At 40.8% G+C, this 24,798-nt stretch overlaps 1 protein-coding gene and 1 pseudogene across 1 annotated transcript; both read right to left on the minus strand.

Moving 5' to 3' along the window:
• Positions 1-14,127: 14,127 nt before the first annotated feature.
• On the minus strand, positions 14,128-14,724 carry LOC150016041 (protein S100-A10). Its single transcript, XM_090271885.1, has one exon. It carries the CDS (start codon positions 14,659-14,661, stop codon positions 14,368-14,370), a length of 294 nt encoding a protein of 97 aa, XP_090128011.1. The 5' UTR covers positions 14,662-14,724; the 3' UTR covers positions 14,128-14,367.
• Positions 14,725-20,857: 6,133 nt separating this feature from the next.
• Positions 20,858-21,247, minus strand: LOC150016042 (prefoldin subunit 6 pseudogene; annotated as a pseudogene).
• Between the last annotated feature and the right edge of the window lie 3,551 nt (positions 21,248-24,798).

A 24,798-nucleotide genomic window follows, 5' to 3' on the forward strand; every position in this document is an offset into this window, starting at 1 on the left:
TGGAAATTCTACTTACTCTGCAGGTTTCATAAAACCATGAACACTCTCATGCATATCTGATGGTTATTGAGGGGTCCTCTTCTGAAAATCACCTGTTCATTCTCTGTCTACTATTTTTGGATTGTTTGTATGTTTCTTATTGATTACTAAGGGTTATTTGCATATCTTGTACACTAATGTTTTTGGTAGTCTACTGGCTGTACCCCTACTTTTTGCAGTCATCTGACCTGCTTGTCATTCCTCATAACTTGAAGATTTTAGCACTGGTTCATTGCCTCTCTTCTCAGTACTAGCTGTGTCTTAATTATTTGGGATTTGAATATCCACAGGGATGACCTTCTTAATTCATGATCCCTTCAATCCCAGTGATCCTTCTTCTTCCTCCACCAACACACCCACTGCCAGATTTATGCCCGAGACCTTGCATTACCAATAATAGCATTCCCTCCATAGCTTGATGACCAGCATCTCACTCTTTCACTACTTATCTTGTAGCAACACTCCCTCCCATAGCCTGAATCAATCATTCTTCCTCCAGAATGGAACCTGCTATGCACTGACCAGCAGATTTTTGATGCCCCCCCACCCCTCCATTTCCTCACCTCCTGCCTTATCTGACTTAGAGTCTACATTCCATCTTATGATTAATTCTCTCTATATGTAGTTGTCCCATCTCACTTTCATTCATCTCTTGGCCTTTTCTGGAAAAATCCCAACACTGCATAAATATAACTCTCCATTCATTCCCCAACAGCATATCAACAAATGATATTGGCTAGAGAAAAAGTTGAATAATGGTACAACAATGGTAAAACAAGGGAATGATATTTTCTTGTGGAACAACAAAGGTAAAGGGTCTTCCTTTAAATTCATGGCCACTAACCTTAGGAAGGTCTTTAGTGCTGTCCTTCAATCTCACTTCACTGCCCTAGTTGATTCACTTTCCTATATTTGTATAGACAATTATTTCATAACATCTCCTCTTTCCTCAAACTTCCAACATCTCCCACTTTCTTGTGTTTTTCTGATGACCTTGCTTCCAATTATAAAGAGAATATAGACACAATCTAGACAATATCACCGACCCCTACATATGGTCCCAGATCACTGTTTCCCCTTCTGTTACAGTATAAACTTCCAGTAAAGCCAACCTTCCACTTTTCACCTCGGGTCCCATTCCTTTTCATCTAACAGTGTTTCTTGTGAGGCTCTGGACAGGTCTGCAACAGGCCCCTTTGAACTTGTTTGCCATCCCTACCCCACTCTCTGCCCTATGTTCTTCACTTTTGCTGTCTTGCCCCTCCCAAAAGTGTTAGCATGTAAGCTTTTCCTGGAGTTCTAATTTCTGAGGAACCCATCAAGACACAGCACTATAACTGGTGTTTGATTGGGGTTGGATCCTCTACATAATGACAAAGTCAAGTTAAAGCCCTCAGGTTCTATTCTGCTCAATTCTGTCATATAATTTTCAGACCTCCAGGAAAGGCAGGTACTAGATGGTCAATGTCTTTATGCCCAGGCCAGCAGGACTTCTATAGCCCTCTAACCACACTAAAAAGGAAGCAGTGGGACACACAGGAGACTTCTGGCCAAGATGGAGGCCTAGACTGACATGCTCCATCTCCCTCCACAACTAAAAAGGAATACGACTACCGCAAAACCAGAAATAACCAGAAATTCCAGAAAATAAATGGAAGTGCAATGTATGAAGTTATAAAGAAGTGATGCTCATCTGAATGGGTAGGAGGGGTGAAGCCAGGGCAGAAAAGTCAAGCTGTGCAGGCGGCGGCAGCAGCAGCAGCAGCAATGGTGACGGGATGGCAGAAAGCACAAACACCCGCATTTAAGGGGAGGTGAGAGGTGCCTGGGGAGCACCCCTGCCTGCAGACCAGACCTGTCAGCTTGTGATTCCAATGCTGGAGAAGGCAGAGCCCCATTGCCTTGGACTGCGAGGCCCGAAGTGGGTAGGAATGGAGGAGAAGGATCCCGGTCTCTCAGTGAAGAGTGAATGGCAGGAACCCATCTTAGACCCCCACCCCCACAGAAAACGCCACAGCATGGTGAGAAGGGTCACCCGGTTGTAACGGGTGCATGGGGTTCCACCCCCTATAGTGTAGGAGGTGTGACATCCCCACCCAGGAAGCAAAGGTAAACACAAAACTGTCAGGATGGCACAGATCATGATAGAGATCCCAATCATGCAGCTGACCAGATAGCAAATATCTAATCTAAAGAAGCAGCAAATAGGAAATCTTTCTGAGGCACAGTTCAGAGCTTTGGTTATAAAAATGCTTACAGACCTAACAGCAGATCTTAAACAAGATGGGGAAGGAATGAAGGCTAGTCCTGCTGAAATGAACAAAAACACATATGAAACAAGTGGTGAGGAAAAGAAAGCCAGGGATCAAATCAACAAATCGGAACATAGGGAAGGAACAAATAGTCAACCAGTGCAGAAAGAGGAAATGAAAAGTGAAGACAATGAGGAGAGGCTCAGAAACCTATGAGACAGCTATAAACAGGTCAACATCCAAATAATAAGGTTGCCAGAAGATGAAGAAGAAGAACTAGAAATTGAAAAATCATGTGAAAAAATAATGAAGCAGAACTTCCCTAACTTGAGGAAGGAAACAGACTTACAGGTCCAGGAAGCACAGAGAGTTCCAAAAAAACTGGACCCAGGGAGAACTACCCTAAGACACATTATAATCAAAATGTCAAAAATTAAGGATAAGGAGAGAATCTTAAAAGCAGCAAAAGAGAAGAAGAGAATGACGTACAAAAGGGTCCCAATAAGACTATCAGCTGATTCCTCAAAAGAAACTCTGCAGGTAAGAAGGGACTGGCAAGAAATATTCAAAGTAATGAAAAGCAAAAACCTACAACCATGATTACTCTATCCAGCAAAGCTGTCATTCAGAATAGAAGGGCAGGGAAAGTGCTTCCAGGACAAAGTAAAACTGAAGGAGTTCATCAGATCCAAACCACTGTTATATGAAATGTTAAAGGGACTTGTTTAGGAGAAAGAGGATCAAAACTAAAAAGATTAAAGTGAAAACTGTACCACAACAACCAACAGCAGAAGCTAGGGAATCAAAACAAAGGCAAACTAAGTAGGCAACGAGAGTGGGAAAAGAATTATAAGTATGGGAAACATTATGGGGGAAGGTCAGTGGGGAGGGGGAAGAGGGAAAAGGGAGGGAGATGGTACAGGAATTAAGAAGCATAGTAGGAGGGAATGGAGTAGATAGGAAGATGTTGAGAAGAACTGTATGCACAACCAATGGGCATGGATTAAGGGGAGGGACAACTGGAGGGAGAGTGGTCACTGGGTGGAGGGGAACAAAGGGAAAAGAAACTGGGAAACTATAACAGCATAATCAATAAAGCATATATAAAGGAAAAAAAAAAAAAAAGGAAGCAGTGGGCCAAGATAACCAATCACATTTTATCTTGGATAAGCAAGACCAGGCCAGTGTGTAAGGCTGGGGAGGAAAGGAGTAAATTGCTTTCTTCTAAGCCAGTACTTCATTCTCTAGAATTTATCAGAGTGTCTTCCTCTCATCTGGATTCTTCTGTCTGCATCACAGCAGTTAGCTGATGATTTGGGATTAGTGAGCTGTTGTTTTTGGATGTGGAAGCACAGACATAAATGGTCTTTTCTTGTTTCTGGCTGATTTGGAAACATTTTAAGGTGTAAAAATCTAAACAACTTTAGCCTTTCTTATCAATTCTATTCAACAAATATTTATCAAGTGACTTCTCTGTAATGATCAAGTCATCACACTCAGTACCTTGGCCTGGAACAAGCAGTCTATTGGTAACAAGTTATGAGGGATACGGCAGGGGCAATGAGGAAGAGAGATTGGCCAGGCTCCTGGAGAGATAACTGTAGGAGGATGACCCTCAGGGCATGAAATGCCTGGAGGAACAAGAGTGGATCTGGGAAGAGCTAGGGAGTTTGCATATTCTCAGTAAGAACAAACAGAATCCTGGCTCCAGGGCCACATTGGCTGCCTCTACCTGGCTATCCTGCAGACAACTTAAACTCAGCAAGTCCAAGTGAATTCACCTTCCTCCTCGAAATCTTCTTTTTCTCCTGCACTTATTACATCACAACCTCCCCTGTTAGACATCTGGGATTGTAACAGAATGACCCTTCTGCCGGTGTGTGTACTTATGACTTAAATGGTGAACTGTCATTCTGTTTTGCACAAAGATGTGGCTCTCCTGTGGGGCCATAGGTTCAGGTCATAGCCCTCTGGTGTCACTGAAAGCAGATGGCCTTGGATATTTGTGTCAATTATCAGGCAGGCTCTGGGCCCTCCAAATGGTGCCTCAGGGAGAACTTAAGCAAGAGAGAAGGACACTTCTTTCTCTTTCTGGACCTTGTTGTTCTGAATCTGGGCTTTGAAGAACTAAGTTATGCCTGAGGGCATGAACAGGCTGAGAGAAATACAGCCTGTGCCACACGGGAGTTATGAATTACAGAATGATGTGTGTGTCAGATCCATAACTGAGACTTCCAGGCAGTTTGACATTTGCGAGGGAGACAGAAGCTGGCTGAATTATCAAGCCACCACATCTGTCTGGGCTTGATTTGCCCCAGGGATTCTGCACATGGTGTCCATGAGGAGTCATGGGCTTTGATGGTATCCTCATGCCTTCCACCTGTGATGTGGGTATTTGGCTTAGTTTGTTTGTACCAGATTGTCTTTGTCAATTCAGTATCATCTGCTTCTTTCTCCATTGTCTCCTGCACTGTAAGTAGGTCTGGAGCTCCATTTCCCAGTACTGCTTTCCTGTGTGGCTTTGGGTTAGAAGTGCGAATTGAAAGTCTGATTTCACGAACTAGCAGCAGTTTCCATATTGCTTCCCCATCCCTTTCGATCATTGCATAAGCTGCTACTTTTCTTTCTTCTGGGAATACAGAAGTGTTTCTCCTTTACCTAAAGAACCCTGACTGATAGAGCATTGCTGCAATGCCTCCTCTCCACTTGTGGTGGTGATCACAGTGGTGGTTGTGGACAACTCTCACTCCTAGCAGATTTATTAGCATAGGAAGCGAGGAAGCTTCTGGATCATTTCTCCCACTCCATGACCAGAGGCCCTTACTGTGCAGTGATAGTCACTCCTGATATAGCAGGACAAGTAGGGTCAGTACTTACTGCCTCTCCTCTCACGGCCTTCTTCCATTTGCTGGGGTTCAGTGTGATGGGGGACTTCACGTAAGATGAGCCGGTTGGCAGTTACTGCACAGTCTGGCTGTAGTCTGAGATTACTGTAGTGAATGATATTGAATGAAAGGGACAGATGTCCACCTCTAGTTTCGGGCTACGTGGGCACTGCTTCCCCAAGAAAACAGATGTGAGTGTGTGTGTCACACAAGACTTCTTGTTCAGTACCCTGGACCCACATTTCCTTTGTTTGTAGCACAAGATCTGGGCTAACACTTCCTTGGAGAAGTTGGCTGTCAGGGCCAAAGGAAACTGAGGGCAACATGAGATGCGATGTCTCAGTGCATGCCAGCCTTGTTATATAATGAGGACCACTGTGGCAGATGCTTTTCCCATCCCTTTTCCCACAGCACCGCCACTCCCACTGACAGCAGCTTAAGGCAAGCACCTGTGACTGACTACACCCAGGGCTTTGGCTGGCCAGCGGACATTCAGCTTAGGAGCAGGGGAGGTCAGAGATGCTGGGGGATTCCTCCACCAATGATGAACAAGAGTGAGTGGGTAAATAACCCCATTTCCTTCACCCATCACTGGGGACAACTCCGAGGAAAGTTCCAACTCTGGGGCATATTCTGTGAGAGGTTTTCAGGGGTGCTGAGCCCCAAACTAGATTTAGCAAGCAACAAAGTACAGGACACCCAGTTAAACTGGAATTTCAGATTCATTATGGTATCTTTTTTATATATTGCTCCTTGTAGTATTGGGACATATATATAATAAAACTTTATTCATTGTTGACCTAAAATTAATTTTTAACCAGGAGTTATATGTTTTATCTGGCAGAGCTACCAGGAGCCCAAAGCAGTTTCTTACTCACTAAGGCTTCCATCCCTTCTGTGACCCACATCGCCCTCACTTGCTGGTGCTTTCTGTGGTCACCTCTGATATAAACCGCATGCTCTCAATCCTACTCTCAAGACTCTGATCAGGTAGCTCTGACCCACACAGTGGTTCTGGGAAGTCTCTGAAATGAAGCCTCAGATATGCCTCTGTTGACAGAGATCAACTTTCCATCAGCTATCAGAATGGTGGCTCAAAAGAAAAACTGTTTGACTATAGGAGAATAAAGCTACATTTTTTATAGGCCTAGATGTGTTGGCTGAGCTTTGCACATGCTGCCTGTGTAACTGGCTGTTTGAATCTTCACAAAGACCCAATGGTGCAGGAACTACTGTTTGCCACCTTTAACCATGGGCATTTAAGGATGCCAAGTGATTTATCAAGTTAGCAAGAGGCGAAGCCAGGATTCACATGGAGGCAGTTTGCCTCCAGAACCTGGGGCCTGCTCTCCATGTGGTAAATTGGTAAGCAAGTGGGGAAAGACTTGAAGATAGGAGGCAACCAGTTAGGAGGTGGTTTTAGTTCTGCTACCAAAAGATGTTTAGGGTTTTTTAAAAAAGATTTTATTTACTTAATTTTTAGAGAGAGTGTGTAAGAGACAAAGAAATTGGCGACTCTCAAACCAGAAGGAAATAGTTAGAAGCGAGGACAAATGTAATTAAATCTTAAATTAGGGGGTCTCTGAGCCAGAGTTAACAATATTAGCACACCTACAAGTCAGGAAGGGACATTCTGCAGCTCAGCTCAAATGCCTCTGAGGTCAAAGGGGAAAAATATTCATCACCAAACACAGGGAAATGGGAAAATGTAGCTAGACAGCCCAGCAAACAAGTTAGGGAATCTCCAAGGGAGAGCTGGAGACAGACCTATAATCAGATTACCTTTAATTACTACCCTCAGTTAATTTAGTTAATTGCATTAGATTGTAACTGGATTATCCAGCAAATTGAGAAACTGGGGAGAAGGGGAGAGGGGAAAGGGGGGGGGCTACTCACGTTAGTATAAAACCAGTTTGCTTGTCTGCTTCTAGACACACGCATGTCCCTGATATGGCTGTGTGTCCAGCTCTGCAGACCTGTGAATAAACAATGCTTCATCTACTGCTTAAGTCCTGTGTCCTGGTGTTTTATTGTGAGCACCTCTCACAAGTGGAAGGGAAAGAGAAAGAGAGAGAGAGAAACATCGATTGGTTGCCTCTTGGTTGTCTCTTGCACACCTCCAACTGGGGATGGAGCCCACAACCCAGGCATGTGCCTTGACTGGGAATTGAACTGACAACCTACGGGTTCATAGGCCAGCGCTTAACCTGTTGAGCAATACCAGTCAGGGCTGGTCTTTAGGGTTTTGACTAAAGCAGGGGCAGCATAGATCCAGGGGAGGTCTCTCTGGCTGCGTCCGTGGGGTTTGTTGACTGGTTCTGAGAGTGACTACCTCCCCAGCTTTGTCTCTTGCCACATCCGCTGCCTTCTGCCAACAACCTAGCCTCCAGCAGCACTGGCCTCCTTTCTGGTTCTGATAATCAAAACGCTTCTACACCCAAGACCACATATTCTGTCCCTCTGCCTACAAGTCTCTTCATGTCCTTTATCTGTCTTATACTCATTTTTTAAGCTTCATCTTATTTTTTAAAAATTGTAGCAAGATATGCAAAACGTAATTTTACTATTATAACCATTTTTTAAGTGTATAGGTGGGTGGCATTAAGTAGATTCACAATGTTGTGCAGCTATCACCTCCATCCATCTCCAGGACAGTTTTCATCTTCCCAAACTGACACATTGTCCCCATTAAACAAGAACTCCCCATTCTCCCTTTTTCCCAGGCCCTGGCATCCATCATTCTACTTTCTGCCTCTATGAACTTGTCCCTTTGTGACTGGCTTATTTCACTTAGTATAATGTCTTCAAGGTTCATCCATGTTGTAGCATATGTCAGAATTTCCTTTCTTTTAAAGGCTGAATAATATTCCATTATGTGCATATACCACAGTTTGTCTATTCATTCATCTATCAATGTGCACATGGGTTGCTTTCATCCTCTGGCTATTGTGAATAATGCTGCTATGAACACGAGTGTACAAATATCTCTGAGATTCTGCTTTCAATTCTTCTGGAAGTATACTCAAAAGAGAAATTGCTAGATCATACAGTGAATCGATGTTTAATTTTTGAGGAACCTCCATACTGTTTCCATAGCAGCTGCACCATTTACATTCAGTCAGCAATGCACAAAGATTCCAACTTCTCCACATCTTCACCACCACAGCTTATTTTTAACTTTCTTAATTTAAAGAAGTCTCCTCTGAACCCACCATGTCATACTGAATTTATCAAATTGAAATTTAAATATTTATTTATGTAATTATTTGTTTAATGTATGGCTCCCCACTGAATTGTAAGGTATTTGTGAGCAGAGACCATAATATCTTGATTATATTAGGTTTGTCCCCAGTAACCAACTCAGTGCCTGGCACATTGTAGGTTCTCAAATGTTTCTTCCAGATGAATGAGTGAATGACATTTCTGTTTTATGAGAATGAGTCGATAATGTTGGGTTTTAACAGTAAAAGTGCAGAGAGAGTTAAGTTGCATAAAGTGGTTATTACAATCCTTTAACTGGTTATCTGGGTCTTTTTCTCTGCTCTGACCATTCTTGTTCCTCCAGAATGTTTTAAAATGGCCTCAAAGGTGGCCTCCTGGAAACAAATGAGTCTGGGGAGTCTGAGATGGGTAGCGTCTTGGGGTCTGTCACTGCTCTGGACACACAAGGGTTTTCACCTTGGGCTACATTCATGTTTCTTGAAGAGCCCCTCGGTCTTCTTCATTTTATTTAATTAATTGATTATTTTTAAATTGTTATTCTATTACAATTGTTTCAATTTTTTGTCCCTTTGCCCTCCTCTGCCCAGCCCACATCCCATTCCCACAGTCAATTCCCACATCGTTGTCCATGTCCATGGGTCATTCATACATGTTCTTTGACTAGTCTCTTCCCTTTCCTTCCACCATTATCCCCCACCCCTTTCTCCTCTGGCCACTGTCAGTTTGTTCCATGTTCCCATGTCTCTGGTTCTATTCTGCTTGTATTTGTCTTTCATCGACCAGCTTATTTCACTTAGCATAATGCTCTCCAGTTCTATTCATTCTGTCAAAAAAGGTAGGAGTTCCTTCTTTCTTTCTGCTCTGTAGTATTCCATTGTGTAAATGTACCAGTTTTTTTTTGACTTACTCATTTACTGATGGGCACTGTTTTCAGCACTTGGCTATTATAAATAGTGCTGCTATTAACGTAGGGGTGCATAAGTTCTTTCGAACTGGTGTTTCAGGATTCTTAGGATATATTACCAGCAGTGGAATTGCTGGGTCAAAAGGCAGTTCCATTTTTAACTTTTTGAGGGAATTCGATACTGCTTTCCACAATGGCTACACCAGTCTGCATTCCCACCAACAGTGCACTAAGGTTCTCTTTTCTCCCCGTCCTTGCCAGCACTTGTTGTTTGTTGATGGCTGTTCTGACAGGTGTGAGATGATATCTCATAGTGGTTTTAATTTGCATTTCTCTGATGGCTAGTGATGATGAGCATCCTTTTATATGTCTGTGGGCCATCTGTATGTCCTTCTTGGAGAAGTGTCTATTCAGGTCCTTTGCCCATTATTTAATTGGACTGTTTGTCTTCCTGGTGTGGAGATGTATGAGTTCTTTATATATTTTGGAGATCGAACCCTTTTCTGATGTATCATTGGCAAATATGTTCTCCCATACAGTTGGTTCCCCTTTCGTTTTGATGATGGTTTCTTTAGCCATGCAGAAACTTTTAATTTTTTAAAAGTATATTTTATTGATTATATTGTTACAGTGGTCTCAATTTTGTTTCCTTTTGCTCCCCTCTGCCCAGTAACCCCCCTATCTCCAGCAATCCCATCCCCTTTGTCCATGGGTCGTGCATGTAATAAGTTCTTCAGTTTCACCATTTCCTATATTATTCTTAACTTACCCCTGTCTATTTTGTACCAACCAATTATGCTGCTTAATCCCTGCACCATTTCCCCATTTCTCCCCTTTCCCCCTCCCAGCTGATAACCCTCCAAATGAGCCCCATACCTATGATTCTGTTCCTATTCTGGTTTGCTTAGTTGGGTTTTGTTTTTATTTTTTAGATTCAGTTGTTGATAATTTTGAGTTTGTTGTCATTTTAATGTTCATAATTTTGATCTTCTTTTTCTTAAGTAAGTCCCTTTGACATTTCATATAATAATAGCTTGGTGATGATGAACTCCTTTAGCTTTACCTTGCCTGGGAAGCACTTCATCTGCTTTTTCATTCTAAATGATAGCTTTGCTGGATAGAGTAATCTTGGTTGTAAGTCCCTGCCTTTCATCACATCGAACACTTCTTGCCAGCCCCTTCTTGCCTGCAAAGTTTCTTCTGAGAAATCAGCTGACTGTCTTATAAGCATGTTACAGAAACAGGGGAGTCCAAAAATCCCCGGAGTTTGAGCTGGGGGATGGGGAGAAGGAAGCAGCTTTCAGAATGCCTCCACACACCTGAGGCTGATGGCTGGTGTCTTTCATTATGCAAAATTGCTTGGATGCTTCCAAGGCCTCAGGTGGATGGGAGGAGTTTTGAACCAGGGGAAAGGTATGGAAAGCACACAGAGCCTACGTGGGGTTCTGTGAATGGTCAGAACTGTTGGCAACACCCACTGCGTCAGAGGACGCAGTCAGGGCTATATAGGCAGCTGCGAACACTTTAGGAGGATGGCGCGCTCCGGGGCTGTCTCCCTCGCTGGCGGGTGTTCGCAGGGGTGCTCTGGAGAAGGAGAGGAGATCCAAGCGGTTTACAGAAACAAGAGTTTGCAAGGAGGCTGAGAATCCCAGTGGTTTTGTATTGAGAGCTGAAGGGCACCACAGCACAGAAAGGACCTCCCCAATCAGATTGAATGATTGGCAGCCACTGGTGAAGCTGAACTGTGTTTGGGAAGTAGGGAAACAGTGTTTCTGACCTTCCTAAAGCTGGCTAGGTTTGGTAGGGGGGAGGCAAGGATATGTGTAACTGTTAAATAAACAATTTTCTTTTCACTCAACTGAAGTATTAAGAGTTGTAATTCTGGAGGCGGGCAATCGGACCCCTAACGAAAGAGCCCGTGCGTTTGTTTTCAATTGGAGCAGCCAAGGGGTTCTGTAACACGTACCCCTTTGTAGGTAACTCTCTGCTTTTCTCTTGCTGCTTTTAAGATTCTCTCTTTATCTTGAACCTTTGGCATTTTAATTATGATGTGTCTTTGTGTGGTCCTCTTTGGATCTAGCTTGTTTGGGACTCTCTGTGCTTCCTGGACTTGTATGTCTATTTCCTTCGCCAAATTTGGGGAGCTTTCCTTCATTATTTTCTCACATAAGCTTTCAATTTTTTGCTCTTCCTCTTCTCCTTCTGGCACCCCTATGATTTGGATGTTGGCATGTTTAAAGTTGTCTCAGAGGTTCCTAAGCCTCTCTTCATTTTTTAAAATTCTTGTTTCCTCATTCTGTTCTGGTTGGCTGTTTTTTTCTTCCTTATATTCCAAATCATTGATCTGAAATCCCGGGTTCCTTCCCTTCACCACTGGTGTTGTGTGGATTTTCCATCATTTCATTTAGCATAGCCTTCATTTCTTCCCTGATGTATTTGCCATACTTAAGTATATCTGTCAAGTCTGTGAGAATCTTTATCACCAGTATTTAGAACTCTACGTCTATTAGGCTGGTTAGCTCCTCATTTATTAGGTTAGTTATTGCCTCATCGCTTTGTTCTCCCACTGGAACCTTGATCCGTTCCCCCTTTTGGGCCATACTTCTCTGTCTCCTCAGCTTGACATGCATCTGTGTTGTTTGCTTCTGTGTCTTAGGTAGAACTGTCACACCTGTTATATTGTAAGGGATGGAGCCTTAGGTATGTCTCAGTACAGGGAGACCAATTTCATAACGTTGTGGCGTTGTATGTGGGGGAGGGGTCTGAGAGGGAATAATGCAGCTTGCTCAGCACTTGCCCCTTTTCCAGCACTTCTCCCACTTTCATATGGGACCGGCACCTCTCTAGCTGTTGCCCTGGTTGTCATTCCCAGAGTGGTGGGTCTGTGGACTGGTTTTCACAGTCAGAAACAATGAAGCTTTATTTTCCCTGGCGCTGGGACTGTGAGCTGTGTAGTCTGGTCTGGTGCTGGGAGTGCTCTCCAGGTGTCCCTCCCAACTTTTTAAAACATGTGACTGCACTTTCCACCAGTCTGCTGCTGCCACCGCTGCCACCACCACTACACTGCATCCTCCCCATCCTGGCTCCACCCCTCCTACCTGTCTGGATGAGTATTTCCTCTTTATATCTTTGTTTGCTGGACTTCTGTGCAGCTCGATTTTCTAGAACTTCTGGTTGTTTCTAGTTTTGAGATAGTTGTATTCCTTTTTAGTTGTGGAGGGAGACGCAGCATGGCTGTCTAGGCCTCCCTCTTGGCCAGAAGTCTAGACTTTTTAATTTGAAATAGTCCCATTTGTTTATTTTTCTTTTATTTCCCTTACCCTAGTTTACTGCCTATATTTTCCACTAGGACTTTTATGGTATCATGACTTCTATTTAAGTCTTTTATCCATCCTCTCAGTCTTCGAGGGACCAAGAAAGAGCACTACAACAGTGCATGCTCTAGTTAGTCCTTAGTGTTTTTAATTGTTCAGCTCTCATGACAACCCACCCAGATTTAAATTGCTCTGTATTTCTCTGGGTGTTTATACTTCTCCCTAGTGTCAATGAAGCCCACCCAGCCATCAGAAAACCTATGTGCTAGAAGAGATCTTGAAAATAATATTTTTCAACTTCTAAATTAAGGGGCTCAGTGAGATGAAGTGTTTTTCTCAAAGTTCTGATAATTTATGAGTGGGGGGGGGGACCTTGATCAGCTTCCTGATTTCCAGTCCAAGTATTTTTTTTTTCTCCTGGCTAGAGCATGGCTGTGTCAAAGGAAAAGTTTCCCTGGACAATGTTAAACAAACAAACAAACAAAAAAAGACTTTGTTCAAAGTTACTGCAATAGGGGGTAGCATCAAGCCTAAGTGAAGAAAATATTTTCTGGCCTCAGGTTTGGATTCCCCACCCAAGGGATCCTTCAGTGAGGTGAAATGGTGTCACCACCATGGTGGCCTGTTCTGCTCTTGCAGTCATTTCCAGCCACTCACCTGCCCAAGGCAGAGGCAGGGAGTCTTGGTATGCTTGCTTGATTGATCCCTCTTCTTTCTGGTGGGGATCTCCCTGAGACCATTGTATTACAAGACCAGCTTTAATCCCTGTGCAAACATGTTATTTATTTTTTGTTCATGATTCCATTCAAGAGATTGAGGGGTGGTTCCCCCTGAAATTTCTGAAGACTCTTCACTGAGGCATACCACATAATAGATGCTAAATAAGTGTTGACTGAACATTATGATAAATGAAATAAACTAGTCAGAGAAAGATATATCATATGATCTCACTCATAGGTGGCATCTAATGAGCAAACTGAACTAACAAGCAAAATAGAGACAGACTCATAGAGAGCGGGCCGACAGCTCTGTGGCAGGGGCTAGTGGGCAGAGGGGTCAAGCAAAAAAGGAAAAAGGACGCATGGACATGGACAACACAGTGTTGGTTGCAGTGGGGAGGAGGGTATAAGGGGACTGAATGGTAATGGAAAACATACAATTAAAAAAATTTTTTTAAGAGAGAGATTGAGGGTTGGTTTTCCCTGAAATTTCTGAAAACTTCACTGAGGCCTAGAAGATAATAGATGCTAAATAAATATGGATTGAATGGATGGCATCATTTGTAAAAATTCCAGTTACTTAACAATTTTAGGTCTTCATAGTTAAGAATTTGCTGGCAACTAACTAAACAGGCATTGTCTAAATATCAGAAGGAAAGAAGGTAAATTGCATCAAATTTCTTCTAAATGTTTTCACTAAAGAAGTGTTTTTTTCATCTTTCTTCTCTTCGACCCCCTCCTTCTTCTTTACCTTAACCCATAGAAGTACATTTTCTTTTTTTTTTTTTGAACTAAAAAAGAAATTTGTTTATTGAGGACATGAGGATATAAGCAATATAAAAATCAAACGCTTCTCTGGCTTTAATTAGCTTTTCTTTCTCTTGTCAAATGGGGGTGGGATTTTATTTGTACATTTTCTAAGGGTCCCAATCTGCTCATGAAATCCTTATACAGGGGGAAGCTGTGGGGCAGATATTCCTTAAATGACCCATTGGGAGAACTCTATCAGGGAGGAAATACCTGCTCCTCTGCCTACTTCTTTCCCTTCTGCTTCATGTGTACTACAAAATAGTCATTGCATGCGATGGTGAGCCCAGCAATTAGCGAAAAGAAGCTCTGGAAGCCCACTCTGCCATCTCGGCACTGGTCCAGGTCCTTCATTATTTTGTCTACGGCCAGAGGGTCTTTTTGATTTTCCAAAAATCCAGGGAACTCCTTTTCCATGAGAACTCTCAGGTCTTCCTTTGTTAAGTAGCCTTTATCCCCAGCGAATTTGTGAAATGTGAACATCATGGTTTCCATGGCGTGTTCCATTTGAGACGGCATTTTGGTGAGGTCTTGGTCCGAGGAGCGGCAGGATCGCTAGGCTGGCTGGGACGTGCGGCCAGTCAGAAGTACATTTTCCATTGTAACCCACTACACACACTCACAACCACCCCAATTTCATAAAATAATTTTCACCCTTATTGTAGTTTCAATGTACTCTGGTGTTTTCTATTCTCTTTCATTTCTTAAAAAAATAAATGTGAATTGAGACCCATTACATTAGTTTTATGACCCATTACTGATGGAGACCTACAATTTGAAAAACACTGCTCTAAAGTTACATCAAAAATGGCAATGGAAAAACTGCTGAATATATTTAATACAAAAGCCAGACTTGGGAATATTTAAAATTTTGAAAATATTAAATTCTAGAAAAGTGGTATGATGTTGGGTAGATAAAAGAAAAGGAGATTGTATATATAATCCTTGGGGTTACAGGTGTCAGACCTGAGCATTTAACTTTGGAAAGGGGAAGGAAAATGGGAGTAGAAGATAAATGACACTGATAGAAAACAGATTGAAATACTAATGATTTCATCTGACAAATTCTGCTGAAAACAGTTGGGTACACTCCTGAGTCAGGAGACCTAAAAATGTCTGATTCCCAGATGGTATCATAGCACACTGTGAAACAATATGCTCTTTTGAAATTAATTCAATTTCATTTATTTTTAATGACAAAGTAATGCATAAATACATTTTTGTTAAAAATTAAAATTATGCAGAAAAATGTTTCTCTTGACACTTGTTTTTCTTCTCCAGTCCCAGTGATTTTTTGAGAATTCTTTTCTTTTTTCTTTTTAAAAAGGATTTATTTATTTATTTGTTTATTTATTTATTTATTTTTAGAGATAGGGGAAGGGAGAGAGAAAGAAAGAGAGAGAAACATCGACTGCGTGCCTCTAGCACGCACCCTCAACTGGGGACCTGGACTGCAACGCAGGCACGTGCCCTGACCAGGAATTGAACCATCAACCTGTAGGTTTGCAGGATGACACCCAACCCCCTGAGCCACACCAGTCAGGGAGAGAACAACTTTCAATTTGAATATACTTACAGACCTTTCCAATGCAATTAATATGTTTGGATTAAGGTATACCATTTTAAAAATTTGTCTTTGTTTGTTCCCTCTATGTCTTGCTCCTGTTTCCCCTTTCTTGCTGTGATGTGGTGATATGATAAGAAATATATATTTGGCCATCTTTCCCAGTTCTTGGCACAGAGCTCCTAAAACTCTTAGAATCTCCATAGTGATGTGTCTTTTTGTCTGCTAATGAGGTGACTCTTAGAGGCTGGTGGTTGGTTGTCAGAGGAACAACTAATCTACTAGAGGACTGGAATTTACAGCCCCACACCCCAACTGACCTGCCTCTGGGGAGAGGTGTGGGGCTAAAGAATGACTATAGTCATCAATGGCCTATCATTTAACCAATCATGCCTACATGAGGAAACTTCAGTAAAAACCCTAAAAGAGCTTCCAGGTTGCTGAGCACATGGAGGTCCTGGGAAGGTGGAGTGCCTTGAGAAGGCATGGAAGCTCCACTCCCCAGCCCACATACCTGGCCCTATATATTTCTTCCATTTAGCTGTTCCTGAATTCTGTCCTTTGTAATAAACTGATAATAGTAAGTTAAGTGTTTGTCTAAATTCTATGAGGCATTATAACAGATTATTGAAATTGAGGAGGGGTTTGTGGTAGCATCTGACTTATAGCCAGTCAGTCAGAAGTGTGGAAGGCCCAGACTTGCAATTTGTATATGAAGCAGGGGGCAATTTGTTTGACTGAGCTTTTAACCTGTTGGGTGTGCACCAATTCTGGGTAGTGTCAGAATTGAATAAAATTGCAGAATACCCATTTGGTATCTACAGGGAACTGGAGAAATGCTTCATGTCAGAGTGTCTCTGTGTATAGGACATTAGCTTTCTGACATCTGCTTTCTTTTGAGTTGTTTAAATAACTTTTAAATATTCCATTTTAATTAATTAATTCATTCATTTATTTTAAAATAATTTATTTATTTGTTTGTTTGTTTATTTTATTTTTAGAGAGAGGGGAAAGGAGAAAGAAAGGGAGAGAAACATCACTGTGTGGTTGCCTCTCACTTGCACCCCCAACTGGGGACCTGATGTGCAACCTAATCATGTGCCCTGACTGGGTATCAAACCAGCAACACTTTACTCGCAGGCCCACGCTCAGTCCACTGAGCCACAGCAGCCAGGACTTAATTAATTTATTTTTAATCATATCTCTTTGTAGAGCTTCCTTTACTGGTTGCTCTAATGATTACAAAATATATGACTTCTTACTGTCAATTTAGAGTCATTATCTTACCATGTTAATTGAAATGTAGGAAACTTACCACTTTATAGGATCCCTTACCCTCCCTACTTTATACTATAGTAGTCTTATACACGTATATTACTTGTATATAAACTGAAAATCCCATCAGACAATATTATAATTTATACTTTCAATAGCAAGCATATTTTCAAGAATTCAAGCAAAGAATAGTCTATTATATTTACTAAGTATTTATCATTTCTGTTGCCCTTACTTCATTCCTGTTGTTCCAAGTTTCCTTCTTGTACCCTTTTTCTTCTGTCTGAAGAATTTCCTTTACCAGTTCTCTTAGAGCACATCTGCTGGCTGTGAATTCTCTTCATTTTCCTTCATCTGAGAATTTCTTTATTTCACCTTCATTCCTGAAGGATATTTTCACTGAAAATAGAACTCTGGGTTGACAGTTATGTCTTACAGCACTTTAAAAATGCTGTGTCACTTCCTTCTGGCCCACAGTTTCTCCTGAGAAATCTAGTTATTTGCATTACTGTCCACTCTGGGTAATATTGTGCATTGATTTTCATTGTGCTTCTTTCAGAACTTTTTTTTCTTTGTCTTTAGTTTACAGCAGTTGGATCATGAGGTGCCTGGGTGCAGCTTTCCTTGTTTCTTTGTTGTTTGCTGGTTTTCTACTTGAGGATTCATTTATTTTCTTGAATTTTTAGCCGTTATTTTTCTGTAGACATTGTTTTCAGCACTGCAGACGTTTTCATCTCCTGGGACTACCTTCAAGTTTCCTGCTTTTTACCTCTATTAGCACCGTTCTGATATTGAGTCCATTCAGTGAGTGTTTTATAGTGAGAAAAATAGAAATATAATGTTAGTCACATATGTAATTCAAAATTTTCAAGTAGTCATTCAAAAATTTAAAAGAAAAAGATAAAATTAATTTTAAAAAAGTATTTTATTTAACCAAATTTATTAAAACATTATTTCAACATGCAATCAATATTAAAATTCTTAATGACATATTTTACATTCATTTTTTTATCTTAATATTTTGAAGTCCAGTATATATTTTATACTTATAGCACATCTCAATTCAGATGCAAGTTTTCATAAAAAATACTCAGTATGTATTTTGGTTTAATAAAATTTATGGTTGGAAAAAGTAGATTTATACACCCAGCTGTTCCAGACACACCTAAAACTTTTCCAGTAACTGAACTGAGCACCAATTTTTTTTTTTTATTAAAGAGTATAATTTTATTACTGCACTAAGTCACATGGCTGTAGTTGATACTTATCCCCTCTTTCACTGTAAGCGCTATATTTTTTCTTTAGGTAAGGTTTTTTTGACTAACTGAGCACCAGTTTTTAGTTAGGATTAAAATTAATTAAAATTAAAAATTTAGTTTTTCTGTCACACCACATTCAAGTTCTTAGTAGTTACATATAGTTAGTGGGTAATGAATAGTACAGTCTTAGACAGAGATTTAATTTCTATCTGTTTGCAAGGGAGCATGAAACTTCTATATGAGAGTAAGTGTGCTTTGCTTTGGAAGACCAATCTTTACCAATAGAAGAATGTGATGCAATAACAATTTGAAATATTGTATTAGTTTTCTAGTGCTACCAAAACAAAGTACCACAGACTGGGTGACTTAAAACAATAGAAATTTATTTCCTGGAAGTTCTGGTGTCAGCAAGTTTGGTTTCATTCTGAAGCTACTCTCCTTGGCTTAGAGATGGCCAGCTTCTCCCTTTGTCTTCACATGGTCTTTCCTCCAAGTGTATCTTTGTCCTAATCTGCTCTTCTTATAAGGACACAAGTAATATTGGATTAGGGCCCACCCCAATGACCTCATTTCGGCTTAATGACCTCTTTAAAAACCCTATCTCCAAATACAGTCACATTTTCAGGTACTGGGGGTTAGGACTTCAACATATGAATTTGGGGGACACAGTTCAGCCTATAAAAATATTAATCTGGATGTTCTTTTCTTCTCTCTTTGGACACCTGAACTCTGGGCATGAGATGAGAGGTTGCCAGTTCCCTCAGTGTATTTAATCATCTTTGCTGTGTAAAAAATTCTTTTAAAACTTAGTGGCTTAAAATAGTATATATTTATTAGCTCACAATTTCAAAGGGTCAGTTTATCTGCATAGATCTGGCTCACAGTCTCTTGGGTTGTTGCAATAAATAGGTGAGCCAAGCTGAAAGGGAGTATCTGTTTCCAAGAGGGCTTGCTCATGTGGCTGTTGACAGGAGGCTGCTGGAAGAACCTTACATTATGGCTGCTGGCCTTTCCTGGAGTGAACAATCCAATGGAGAGTAGGCAGGAAGTTGCAGTGCCTTTTATGACCTCTCTCCCAAGTTGCATACCATCACTTCCACTTTATTCTAGCCATTAGGAGCAAGTTACTAAGCCACGCCTACACTCAGTGAGATAGGCATTGGCTCCACCACATGAAGGGAGGTGCGTCAATGAAATTTTGAATATACTTTAAAACTACACCTAGTGAGGAAGTAGGAGATTGGAAAAATTCAGTGAATAAAGTACCACAGTTTTTAGCTTCTAAGTTCAGGTGGTATGGTGCAAGTCTTAGACCAAACGAGATCAGGAAAAGATGCAAACCAATAAAACAGGCTAGCCAATTCCTGTGAAATGGTGTAAGAGGAGAATTTGGAGGGAAAATGCAGTGGGGTGTTGTAAGTCTCAGTCTAGAGTGAAGGCAACTAATGGCCTAGTAAAATTACCTCTCGTGTTAGGGTCTGAGAACAGAGAGAAACAGGCCGTATTTCTGAACAGCAAGCATCAGGAAGAAGTCTCCCAGGCTATCAGACAGTGGAGTCATGCAGACAAAAGGACACACATACATATCTCTGTTCTTTTCTTTTAAATTTGTCTGAACTATCAGTGTGCCTTTATTTTTCCACTGCTGTTTTAGAATGGTCTTATCAAGTCCCCTAAAAATATTGCTGAGGTTTCAATTGGGACTGCTTTGAATTTATAGACTTATTTCAGGGATAACTGACATTTTTACAATGTTAAACATCCATTTACATTCACCTTTTGTTCTATATCTTTCAATAAAGCTTTTTTCTGGAAAGATTTTTGTGCATATTTTGTTAGATTTATTTCTAAATATTTCATATTATTTACTGATGTTGTCCACTTGATGTCAGTTTCCCAAAAAAAGTATTAAGATCTCCTCTTATGGATTTGCTTTTATTTCCTTTAATTCTGTCAATTTTTAAAATATACATATAACAGGATATTAAAATTGAAATTTCAATCAAGTCACTGTCAAAAGTTCATAAATAGCTGAAGTAAAACCAATGAATCATTGAAATAGTAATTAGTAAAGATTTATTGGGTACACACAAAAAAGACAGTTTACAAACTAGGAGCATTCAAACCAAAACACAGAATGAGGCTCAGGGGTATGTTGTTATAAAGCAGTTTACACAGTGAGAAAGCAGTGACTCTTTATTCATCATCGAGATTGATTATAACATTAGAATTTTTTTAAATGATAGGAAATTGGTCAGTGGTTACCTCATAACAACCTTGGGAGTCAATTTGTTTTGCTTATGATTTTCAGAGGCATAAGCAAGAAATGACCAAGTTCACGCTAACATTGCAAAATAAGCTAAATTATGCTTTACATTATGACTAAACTGGTTTTGTCTGCTCAGAGAACACTTAAGGCTGGTGTCCATTTGTATTTTATTTTAATCCATCCAGATATTATAGATGAGAAATCTCAAAGCCAAGTCATCATATGTAAACAGTCAAAGGAAATGTTTAAAAACCATTTATTTATTTATTTATTTGTATTTTCACATTTTATTAGCTACAGTATAGACCCTAGAGCTGCCTGGTTTCCCTCCCTCCCCCAACCATGAGGTCAGGCCTTCCCAGGAGCTCCTGCCTTTGTCGCCTGGGCCTACTGAAACTCCTGCTGCAGCAGAGAAAGGGTCTCCCTCTGCTGCTCTGACTGCTGCTCAGGATCCCAGAGCTGGGATTCATGTTTCTTAATTTCAGCTATGATATAGCCTGGTCTCTTCCCCACTGTGGCCTTAGCCTCCCCCAGGTCCTGTAGGACCAACACAGGACCCAGAAGCTTAAAGACCACATTGGACCCATCCAGCAGGGCCAGTTCCTTCTTCACAATATTATTTTCTGTTAGCTGTGTTTCAAGCTTCTGCTGCCCTGACATAGATTTACTCAAGTCCTTCTGTAGCTGTTGATATTTCTCCACTTCTCCTTGTAGTTTTTTCTGGATCAGCTCAGCCATGGCAGAGATGTAAGTCTGTGGGAGCAGGAGAGGGGCGCTGGGTCTCACACTCCGGAAGGTATCTGAGCTCCCCTAATGGTCTGGCCTGAGGAAATGACAGCACTCTTTTGAGAAGCAGCCTCTGGGGGTACCGCCAGCTTCTCTCTGTCCTGATATCAACAGGACCCAGGCTGTAGGGGTATCAGTTGAAACAAGACCCCAAGCCTCTCAACTCACCTCTCCATTTAAAGACATAAAGAAAGAATCAGAATATGGAGAGGACAGTCTTCCAGTCGAGATGGTGGTGTAGGTAAACACAGCTCACCTCCTCACACAACCACATCAAAATTACAACTAAACCACAAAACAATAATCATTCAGAACCATTAGAAACGGAGCTGAGTGGAAGACCCACAACTATGGAATTAAAGAAGAAACCACATTGAGACTGGTAGGAGGAGCAAAGATGTAGAACAAGCTGGTTCCACACCTATGTGTGGTGGGTAAGAACTGGGAAGGATATCTGAGAAATGAGGGGCCCCAGCCCCATACCAGATGCCCAAGCCCAGGGTTCTGGTGCCAGGAAGATAAATCTCCATAACTTCTGGCTGTAAAAATCAGTGGGGATTGGGGCTATGAAAGACAGAAACTACTGGAATTGTCACAGGCAGTTCCTCTTAAAGGGCCCAAGGACAGACTTATTCAGACTCACTCTTTCTGGGCTTCAGCAATGGGACAACAGACTGAAAAACATCAGAGACATATGGGGAGGAACTGAGTTGCCCAGTATCAGGGCGGGTGCTAGAGAGCATCTTTCTACCAGACAGAAGTACTGGCAGAGGCCACTGTTCCTTTCCTGAGCCCTCTCACCAAATAGCCACAGAACCTGCAGGTGAGCGCCAGACCTGAGACTCCACTAACCTGTCTCACCCTGTCTGCCCCACCATAATGATTCTCTTATGCCTGACCCCACCCAACTTTCAGGCCCATCCAAGCTGTTTCCAGTGGCTTTTCCATATGAATGACTTGCTTCAGATTTTACTAAATTCTCTCAGATAAGCAGCATCTGGCCTCAGTGAGCCCTATACCTCTCGCTAAGTGGCCCCAAGTCTGGCAGTAGCAGCAGCCACCCTTGGTTCACAACTTGGCCTCACTTGGGGAACTCCAAGCCCAGCACAAATAGCAGCCATCTGCAGACTTCTTTGTAGCTTATGTGTGTGACTCTGGACAGAACATAGGCAGTGACTGACCTCGGATGTGCCAACAGCAATCAAAGCTCAACTACAATGAGAGGGTATACACAGCCAGCACAGTGGGCTCACACTGAGTATGCAGCTTGGGTAATAGGGGAGGTTGTGCCACTGGATCCTGTAGGACACCTGAAGTTGTCTCATACCTCACTGATCATTTGTTAATTTTTTAAAATCCTTTTTTTCCCTGTGTTTCACTTGGATAGTTCTGTTGCTATGTCTTTAAATTCACTATTTTTTTCTTCTGCAATGTTTAGCCTGCTCTTATTTGTATCCAGTATATTTTTTTATCTCATGCATCGTAATGTTCATTTCTAGAAGTTCAATTTGGATCTTTAAAAAGAATCTCCCATTTCTCTCTCTAACATTGTGAACATATGAAATATAGCTATAATACTTGTTTTAATGCCCTTGTCTGCTCATTCTAACATCTGTGTCACTTCTGTGTCAGCTGGGATTGACTGACTTTTTTTCTTATTATGGTTGAATTTTCCTGCTTCTTTCCATGCCTTGTATTTTTTTATTAGAAGCCATACATTATGAATTTTATCTTGTGTGCTGGATATTTTTGTATTATCATTAATACTCTTGAATTTTACTCTGGGATATAGTTAGGTTATTGGGAACAGTCTGATCCTCTTAGATCTTGTTTTTAAGGTTTTTAAAATGAGATCAGAGCTGTGCCCCATGTAACAACAGCAATCCTGAAAAAGAAGAACAAAGTTGGAGGAATCATACTACCTAATATCAAACTATACTATAAGACCATAGTAATCAAAACAGCATGGTACTGGCATAAAAACAGATACATAAATCAATGGAACAGAATAGAGAACCCAGAAATAAATGCATACCTTTATAGTCAATTAATATTCAACAGAGGAAGGAAGCACATACAATGGGCTAAAGATAGTTTATTCAATAAATGGTGTTGGGAAAATTGGACAGATACATGCAGAAAAATGAAACTAGACCACCTTCTTACACCATACATAAAAATATATTCAAAATGGACTAAAGGCTTAAATGTTATTCCTGAAACCATAGAAATCATAGAAGAAAACATAGGCAGCAAAATCTTGGACACAGTTCACAGCAATATTTTATTGGGTATATCTCCCCAGGCAAGAGAAACAAAAGATAAAATAAACAAATGGGACTGCATTAAACTAAAAAGACTTTTCACAGCAAAGGAAAACATCAACAAAATAAAAAGATAACCCACAGGATGTGAGAACGTATTTGCTGATACATCTGATAAGGGTTTAATATCCAAAATTGATAAAGAACTTACAAAACTCACACCAAAAAAAAACAACCCAATTAAAAAATCAACAAAAGGCCTGAATAGACACTTCTCCAAAGAGTATATACGGATAGTCAATAGACATATGAAAAGATGCTCAATGTCATTAATCATCAAATTAAAACCACAGTGAGTATGGCTATCATCAATAAGTCAACAAACAACAAGTGCTGGCAAGGATGTGAAGAAAGGGGAACCCTAGTATACTCTTGGTGGAAATGCAGATTGATGCAGCCTCTGTGGAAAGCAGTATGGAGATACCTCAAAAAATTAAAAATAGATCTGCTTTTTGACCCAGTGTTCCCACTTCTGGGAATATGCCCAAAGGAACCCAAGACTCTAATTTGAAAGATCATAAGCATTCCTATATTCATTGCAGTGTAATTTACAATCACCAAGATAGGGAAGCAGTCCAAGTGTCCACCAGTAGATAAGTGGATAAAGCAACAATGGGACATTTACACAATGAAATATTACTTGGCCATAAAAAGAAAGAAAATTTTACCCTTTGCGACAGCATGGATGGGCCTGAAGAACATTATGCTAAGTGAAATAAGGCAGTAAGAGAAAGACAAATACCAAATGATTTCACTCATATGTGGAATCTAATGAACAAAGTGAACTAAAAAGCAAAATAGAGACAGACTCATAGAGCAGGATGACAGCTAAAGGTCGAGGATGGTGGTTAGGAGGTAGAGAGATTGAGCAAAAAGTAAAAGGAGTTATGGATGTGGACAACAGTGTGGTGATTGCAATGGGGGAGAGGGGTGTAAGAGGACTTAATGGTAGTGAAAAAATACAATAAAAAGTTAAAAATAAAAACAATATAAAATACATTTTTTAAAAGTGGTGATAGCATCTAGTGTTCTTCCTGACTCTAATGGAATGTCTGCTAGTGTTTCATTATTAATTTACTGTTGCTTTTGGTTTCTCTTCCATTCTTTTTATTGTTAATATACTAATGGCTTTTATTTAATTAGAAATGCCTGTTAGATTATATTAAGTTTTCATTTCAC

The sequence above is a fragment of the Furipterus horrens genome, unplaced genomic scaffold (assembly GCF_987537825.1).
Source record: "Furipterus horrens unplaced genomic scaffold, mFurHor1.1.pri manual_scaffold_3, whole genome shotgun sequence".
Classification (NCBI taxonomy): domain Eukaryota; kingdom Metazoa; phylum Chordata; class Mammalia; order Chiroptera; family Furipteridae; genus Furipterus; species Furipterus horrens.